The sequence below is a fragment of the Cyprinus carpio genome, chromosome B2 (assembly GCF_018340385.1).
Source record: "Cyprinus carpio isolate SPL01 chromosome B2, ASM1834038v1, whole genome shotgun sequence".
NCBI lineage: Eukaryota > Metazoa > Chordata > Actinopteri > Cypriniformes > Cyprinidae > Cyprinus > Cyprinus carpio.
Window position 1 is genome coordinate 2,299,138 of NC_056598.1, and position 8,528 is coordinate 2,307,665.

Sequence of the window (8,528 nt, forward strand, 5' to 3'; positions counted from 1 at the left end):
ACAGGCAAGTGTGTTGGTGCAGTTTAAAACAGATCTGCAGGAAAGTATCTCTGCTGGAGAACAGTTGGAAACACACAGTTGTGGTGTTTTGTTCCTGAATGAATTAGTGTTGAATTATTGACTCAGTGACTTAGTCATAAAAAAACAGTCACTTTAAATCACCGTTTTGTAACTCATGTTGGATTTACTGTATTTTATTTTGTTTGCATTCAGAAGTTTAGAGGTATTCTGTGCAGCAAAAGAATGTGAAATATTTTGATAGCATTTCTTTAGAAGCGTTGTATGCAAAAATAGAGAAGAATAAGTGCTATTCTCGATTGTTCATACAAGAATCACAAAGAACTGTATACCATTGCTTTTCCCCTCCAGTGGCCGTATTCACTACACTGCCATGTATGAGATGCTAACCCACATGTCTCCACCTCTTGGATTGGGAAAGAAGTGTCCTGCCAAAATTGCTTACAAGGTAGAAAAGTTGTATCTTGCAAATGCGTTTCATTGTTTAATAGTGGTATTTGTTGCATGCTACAGAAATGCATGGAAAAAAATACTTAAACAATGTTAGTACTGATAACTTTTAAAACCCTGAGCATTTTAGGTTATTGATTTTTGCAACTATGCTGTGCTGCTATTGGCAGAGACTGGTGCTGATGAATATGCCAGTCGATGAGGACATGACGGTTCACTTCACCTCCACACTATTGTCTCTGATCCGCACCGCACTGGAGATAAAAATCGCTAGAGGTCAGAATTATAAATCTTTACTTTAAAACAGCAGTAGTATAATGTCAATTATAGCACAGTTTACTCACACTCATGCTGTTCCACACCTAATACAGTGACAGAAAGACTCTTACCTTTATATTTTATGAGGATGCAAACTACGCATGTTTTTTCAGTTTTTCAATCCGTCTACTCATCTCTTATTTGACACCATATGTGTCCTATCAGGTGGCGAGGACCGGCTACAGTTGGACATCGAATTGCAGAAGGAGATAAGTGTCATCTGGCCACACCTGTCCCAAAAGACTCTGGATCTGCTGGTACCCATTAACAAAGGTGAGGCTCAGTTGCACTCAGAAGCCATAACATAATTCCTACAGCATGAATAGAATCAGATATGCATGTTCATGAAGATATCAGAGCAACAGACCCGGTCTTCATTCTTGAAAGAGTACTAGGACGTGAAAAGGCACTACTTAAGACTGTAAAGTATGGTAGAAGGGGTCATAGGGTTGGCCACCTCCTGAGAAGGGAGACAGATCAAACGTTGGTCACGCAGGGTAAAACGTAGGTCCAACCCCAATAAACAGATCAAACGTTGGTCACGCAGGGTAAAACGTAGGTCCAAAAACTACACATAAACCAGTTAACGCAGGGTAAAACGTAGGTCCAACCCCAATAAAACAAACCAGTTAATCCCGGTCTTATGCAGGACGGTGGCCCTGCTAGACCGAGTTTGGACACCCCTGATCTTGGCCTATACCTTAGAGTTTTAGTTTGAAGGGTATATATTGTTGGCCTTCAATGTCTTGAATAGACAGGACAGTGTAGATAAGAGAGGAAACAACAGGGAGGAGAGAGAGGAGAACAGAACAGGCAAAGGCCCTTTAGCCATGATTTAACTTCGGTTGACCGCGTTATATGTTGGAGGGCTGCCCACAAGGTTTTGCTCTGACAAAATATATATATTTTTTTAGATTAAGCTATCTCCAGTTTTTGAATCTGTGTAGTCTGACTCTTGACTTGTCTTTGCTGCCAGCTGCTATGATTAATGTGCCTTCTGATGTGCCAGGATTCTCTTTAGCTTTTAATATTGTTTATCAAATTATGCCTGTCTACATTTGTGCCCAGAACCACCTTGTTGTCAACCTGTTATCAAATTAATTGTGGACATATACTTTCATAGACACTCACTGGCCACTTTCCCTTGCTCGTACCAGGTTGTATCCCTGTTGCTTTTACAGCTGCCTTGGGAAATTCCTCTGAGATTTTGGTCCATATTAACACGACAGCAAGTTGCTGCAGATTTGTTGGCTACACATCCATGACGTGATCCATAGGTGCTCTATTGGGTTGAGATCTGGTGACTGTGGAGGTCATTTGTGTATAGTGAATTAATTTCCATGTTCAAGAAACCAGTCGGAGATGATTTGAGCTTTGTGACATGGCCTGCTATCCTGCTGGAAGTATCCATCACAAGATCATACACTATGGTCATAAAATGATGGACATGGTCAGCAACAATACCCAAGTAGACTGTGGTGTTTAAACAATGCTCAGTTGGTAAAAAATGATCCCCCACACCATTACACCACTATCATCAGCCTGAAACATTGATCCAAGGTAGGATGGATCCATGCTTTCAAGATGTTTTGCCAGATTCTGACTCTTCCATCTGAATGCTGCAGCAAAAACTGACCAGGCAGCTTTTTTAGTCTTCTGTTGTCCGGTTTTGGTGATTCCCCTGCGATTGTAGCCTCAGCTTCCTGTTCTTAGCTGATAGGAGCGGCACCCAGTGTGGTCTTCTGCTGCTGTAGTTCATCTGCTCCGAGGTTTGACGTATTGTGCATTCGGAGATGCTTCTGCATAGCTCAGCTGTAACAAGTTACAGTTGCATTTCCATCAGCTTGAACCAGCCTGGCCATTCTCCTCTGACTTCAGCAAGGCATGTTCGCCCACAGAACTGCTGCTCACTGTTTATTTTCTCTTTTTCAGACCATTCTCTCTAAACCCAAGAGATGTTAAAATGTTAAAGGAGAAGGAAACAATTATTTCTCAATGATTTTTATTTTGCTCACAAAAGTATTGCATTCATGTTGAGTTCTCTAGAGAAACGTTGCATTCGTTCACGAAAGATTACAGTTTTTGTTCCCGCTTCATAGTGTTCCCATCAAATGTTTTGCAAGCAAATGCAAAGTTTCTTGTGGAAATGCATTGCCATCTAATTATTTTGGCAGCACCTTATTCCTTTGGTGGCTCTGTATTACATGACACCTTTCCATTTTAACAGTGTTATGAGCATTAAACTGGCCTATGTTGAAAGTTTGGTTTGGTTAAATGAATCTGTTGTACTTTCATAATGACTGTGAATATATGTATCTCCAGACACGGACATGACCGTTGGAAAGATCTATGCTTCTATGATGATCATGGATTACTTTAAGCAGAGCAAAGCCAAGAAGTTGAGGCTACAGATTGAGGCACAGGTAGGATGACTTTTTTTTCACATTTAGACAAATTTGTACTCATTATTTTGTCCTTTTTTGTTATATGTTTTGTGTATACTACAGTATAAAGCTTTGTCCTTCTTATCATTTCACAGTACTTTTCTTTTTCTTCCCCCCTTTGTACAGAAAAGTCCCACCCTGCCCCTGATCTCTCACAGCGCTGGATCAGCCTTGTAAGCACTGTTGTCTTCCAAGAAGGGTCATGTTTAAAATAGCACATAACTGAACTGTCTTAATAAATACTCCAATGCATGCAATACAAATTTTTCCCCTATCGTTGCTGCTTAATAGTGTAAAAAAAACTATTGCATAAACTATACTGTTATGAACACTGCACCCTGACTTACATTATAGGTGTTTAAGGTTGCACTCAAAGTATTGTGTATGTATTAAAGATGTGGTTCTGTGTTGTAGGACCAGTGGAGGGTTTTTGGCTTTAAGCCCCATATCACCGCCGGAGCTGTTATTGCAGCCCATGACCCACCGTACAGACAGCAGTGAAGACTATGATGCCTCTCAGGTACCAAAACAAGGTCTCCTTCCTATTGAAATAGTTGACAGGAAAAAAATACATTCTTCTCACCTGGTTTCTGGATTTAAAAACACAATATATTTTCAGGAGGTTAGCAATTAAAATAGTGAAAACAAATAATTTTATGGAATATATATGATGAGTCATAGTATTACAAATAGTAAAAAATAAACTCTATACTATAGAGAATGATGAGTTGACTGACAAGATGTTTTGCTGACTGTCTAATGTGATGCTGATGCGCAGGTTGATGAATCAGGGTTGAATGGCATGTGGGGGGAAGATCGCCCACCTGAACATGCATTCAGAACCAGACACAAGAGCTACAAAGCTGCAGGTTGGTTACTGCATTTGCCTTGTAAAGTGAGAAGACACAGCACAACTCCAGAATACACAAATACACCAGCCAACGCTTGTCCAATGAGTCACCCTGCAAGAGACGAGAGCTGATAAAATGCATGCTCATACCTCAAACACTCCAGAGGACGAGGGGGAAGTTCTGAAAGTTACAGCATGTTACTTAATTGGAAAATATGATTTTATCAATTTAACCTTTAAATCGCACATACAATACACACATAGCACAAGAACTTACCCTTTGCTCTGCTTTGGCTTGAACAGTTCTGTAGTCATGCTTTTGTGAGAATCTCCATGAGAACACATGCAGCACAAGATATGAAATCCCTTGTTTATAACTTGGGGGCTTTGGTTTAACCTAGTGTATCTATTTCACAATTTACAGTGTCCCACTCAGACCAGACACAGTACATGGAAAAGGTGCGAGGACGAGCAAAAGAACAACGGTTCTTACTTTCCCCGGATAACTCGAACTCAAAATCTCGTTCCCGCTCTCCCAGTGAGGAGCGCGTACATGGGGTCACCAGACAGGTAAACAAACATGTGAGAAAATCTTTACAAATAGATGTTTGAGCTGATCTCTCACAGCTTTTTGAGAAAAAAAAAAATTAAGTAACTGAACATTATCCTACAAATTCTGCCCCCTGCTGGACAATTAGAAATTAAAGAAGAAACACCTGTTCTATGTTTAGGTTTTGTCAGGGACCATAAGCCAGAATTGAGACACTAAGCAGTGAGATCCAGAGCAAGACTGGCTCAAGCTGTTTTTGGAACTGATCAATCAGCGGATGACTTGCTTAGACCATCTAGAAACCAGCTACCAGCATTTGGAAATGATCAATCATAGGATGATTTAAGAGACAGTTTTTCAGGTTTTATATTGGAGGTGCATTTGTTTTGATGTTTTGTAGTCCAATAGAAGTCAAAAAAATGCATCCATCCATCATAAAATCCGCTGGAATCCCCCTCTTTCGTGAATGCGCATTCATTAGTTAGTGGAGACTAGAGATTACTGGTTATAACATTTAAATTTGCATATTTTTCTAACAAAAATGCTCTGATTCACTTCAAGAGGTCTTTGGAGCACTTTTTATGATGGATGGATGCACTTGATTGGACTTAAAATCCTCAACAGCCATTCACTGCCATTATAAAGCTTGGAAGAGCCATGCCATTTTTAAATGTTACTCAGATTGTATTTGTCTGAATGAAGAAAGTCATAAACACAAAGGATGGCTGAAGATGAGTAAATCATGGGGTGAACTATCCCTTTAAGAAACTATAAAACTGATGATACATGGAGCAACTTTTTGAGCAATTTTGCTGCACAACTCTTTTTGAGCAATGTTGCTTGGGCACTTTCCTGTTGAGAATGGGTAACAAATTTCTATCTGGATACTTTAAATCAGTCATATGTCTCACATCTTTCCCTGTTGAAAGCAACATTGCCCTAAGTTGCCCGGCAAAAAAGTATTGTATCATGAGCCTAATACTGTATCTTAAAGGGTTAGTTCTGCCCCAAAATGAAAATTCTGTCATGAATTGTTGTTCCAAACCCGTTAGACCTCCATTCATCTTCAGAACACACATTAAGATATTTTTAATGAAGTTGGAGAGCTCTCTGACCCTGCATAGACAGCAACGCAACTGAAATGTTCTCAGGTCCAGAAACATAGTACAGAATCAGTCCATGTGACATCAGTGGCTCAACTTTAATTTTGCAAAGCTACAAGAATTATTTTTGTGCATGAAGGAAACAAAAATAACGAGTTTATTCAACAATTCTTCTTTCCCGAGTTACCGCCTTCTGCCATTTCAGAGAGTGCCACGACGCAAACCGCGCGCATGCATCATGGTACTCTCCAAAACAGCAGAAGACGGAGCCTTTAACTTTGTATCATCTTCTTAAAATCTGATTTCTCCGCAGGGAAACAGCTCCGAAAGCCCCGTTCCCTCCACCTCAGAGTCCAGCACCCCGAGCGGCAAGCGTCGCCTGTCCCAGACCTCCACCGGCTCACACCCTCACATCTCCTACTCACCCTTAGTGTGCCACACGCAACCTTCATCACACGCTGATGATGACGATGATGACCCAAGCGTCCAGCAGATGATAGGGTGCTGCAGCACTGCTGTGTGGGATGACGGTGCTGAAGACCAGGAAGCGAGACAGCAGGAAAGTACCCATTTTGAAGTGGACGAATATCTGGGTTCATCCGCACGCCGCTATCCTTCCGAGTCCTTCCTCGCCCTACAAGAGGAAGAGCACAGCCCTGATTCTGCCGCTCCTATGGAAACTCTTACCTTTGAGGCGGCGGTGGCCACCAGTCTTGGCCGCGCGAACACGGTCAGCGCCTCGATGCGCACAAGGTCAAGGATAGGCTGGCAGGTGCCCAACGGACACTTCCGGAAGAGACTGGCACAGAGCGTATCCCTCGCTGGCGGCGAAGCTCTCAGCGATGCAGATGATGACAAATACTAGATCAGTCAGTAGAACAGAGACATAACAGGACAAATGTACTGAGGTGGATGCTGATCCTCACTATATTCAAGAGGTGTTTTATAGATATACAAATTAAACGTGTTCAGTGAAACGAGCAACGGAAAGACTTCATATTTATATTCTCTTAATTTCTCATCAGATAGTGAGTTTGGAAAGCATCACATACTGTACGTACATTTGAGGCCCGATTCAGGTATTAAGTGCTTTATTTCCAGTTGGGGATAGTGAGCTGATTGAGTGAAGTGCTTAAACTTGTTTCTTACGTTTAATGTCCTTTTTTTTTTTTTCTCAGTTTCTGAAGTTTAAAGTCTTTTTCTACCAAAATGCCATTTGTTTCTAATTCATCTCTGCCACATTATTGAAATTCGCTAATAATGCATATACTTTGTTTGAAGTTCAAGTTCAGTTTCTAAAGTGAATAGGCCACTGTAACTAAACTTAAAAAACTTAAAAAAAAAAAAAAAAAACTAATTTGTCAAAAACAATTTTCATATGATTCCATAAAATGCTGTTAAAACTGAAAAGAAGAAAAAAAAATAAGATTTTACAGCTGATGCTTTAATTATTCAATGTTTAAAATTAGTTTAGATGAATGTCTTGTAAAGGGGTTTACATTCACAAATGTAAATTCTGACAAAGGTTAAAGACATCGCGGTCAAATTTGATGTCACAATCGATTCAGGATTTGTTTTTAAAACTAAAAGATTTTTTCTTTGAAAATATGTAATTTAATCGTTCTTTCAGGCTACTTGGAATTGGGATTTTTGTTACTGAATTTGAAATGATAAGCATCCTGATAACTTTATGTTTAAATTAATAAAATATTGTCTTTTTACCCTGTCTTAGTTTTCTGCTGTTTTTGTTTCTTGCTAACTTTCTCCATAGTATTCTCTTGTTATATTACATTTCCCCTACTGCAGGATTGTATCAACAGCTGATATCTGGCTATTTTACTTGTGCACACTGACTACACGAATGCTCATTTAGCATATAAATCATCCAGACCTTCACACGTGACCTTCTTAGGAGATAATTAACAATATTTACTTCACCTACGCATGGTCATAATGTTTTGGCTCATCAGTGCATATGCATGAAAGTGGTTAGTACATTCTCTCTCAGCTAGAAGAAAATGAGGGAGCGATGCTCAAACTGAGATAAAACTATCTTCAACGCAATGTGATTCCTGTCACTCGACATGATTGAGGGAGTGCTTTGTTCACGTGCTGAAAGCAGACGAGGCAGTATGTGCCATAACTGCAATACAGTAATGCAATAAAATATATGAAAAACAGAAACCAGCAATAAGAATATCAAGAGCTCCTGCTGACTGTACAGCATTCATCATAAGATGCATAAATGTAAATGTAAATAAGAGACCACGTTTACACTGAGGCGGTGTTCAACGACAGAGCGCTAGGTGGCGCTGTGAGTAAATCCACTCCTAGTTTTTCGCTTCGGCGCTTGACCGGAAGTGGAATGTGTTTCATTCATTTCATCGCTGTAGACAGTGTAGTAATGTAGTAGACAGTGAAGGCTAACTCATACTCGCTGTATCTCGGCTGTAGTGACTGTGTGATGGCGGCAGGAGCAGCAGCTCATGTGGGAGATGTGGAGGAGGACGCGTCTCAGCTCATGTTTCCTAAAGGTGAGAAGATTACAAGCACAGCACGCGCGTCTCAGTCCGTGCTCTCTGAACTCACACACATCTGCTCTGTAGCGCTGCATGTTCAGTGCACTCAGATAATTCTCTTCAGTCCCATCATACACCTCGCATTGTTAACGATACCTTGTTTTTAATCGACAGTCAGAACATTTCGTGTTGTTGGATTTCCGAAATGTATTTGCATATTTGTTTTATTAAATTTATTTGTTTATACATGTGTACTTCGTTTTGCTGTTCGTATTG

The 8,528-nt window shown here is 40.3% G+C and overlaps 2 protein-coding genes across 3 annotated transcripts in view; both read left to right on the forward strand.

The window, feature by feature from the left end:
- Positions 1 to 7,459, forward strand: part of cacna1eb (calcium channel, voltage-dependent, R type, alpha 1E subunit b) — a 76,197-nt gene extending 68,738 nt beyond the window's left edge. For both annotated transcript variants that reach the window (XM_042717704.1, XM_042717705.1), the window contains 9 exons: positions 370 to 466; positions 639 to 744; positions 952 to 1,059; positions 3,109 to 3,209; positions 3,357 to 3,403; positions 3,645 to 3,750; positions 4,009 to 4,099; positions 4,505 to 4,650; positions 6,047 to 7,459. In XM_042717704.1, the coding sequence (XP_042573638.1) occupies positions 370 to 466; positions 639 to 744; positions 952 to 1,059; positions 3,109 to 3,209; positions 3,357 to 3,403; positions 3,645 to 3,750; positions 4,009 to 4,099; positions 4,505 to 4,650; positions 6,047 to 6,598 (1,354 nt within the window). In that variant the 3' untranslated portion in view covers positions 6,599 to 7,459. The remainder of the gene's footprint in view (positions 1 to 369; positions 467 to 638; positions 745 to 951; positions 1,060 to 3,108; positions 3,210 to 3,356; positions 3,404 to 3,644; positions 3,751 to 4,008; positions 4,100 to 4,504; positions 4,651 to 6,046) is intronic.
- A 632-nt stretch (positions 7,460 to 8,091) lies between these two features.
- Positions 8,092 to 8,528, forward strand: part of LOC109078689 (RNA polymerase II subunit D) — a 3,972-nt gene continuing 3,535 nt past the window's right edge. Inside the window, exon 1 of the mRNA XM_019093901.2 lies at positions 8,092 to 8,267. Coding sequence (XP_018949446.1) covers positions 8,198 to 8,267 — 70 coding nt within the window. The 5' untranslated portion in view covers positions 8,092 to 8,197. The remainder of the gene's footprint in view (positions 8,268 to 8,528) is intronic.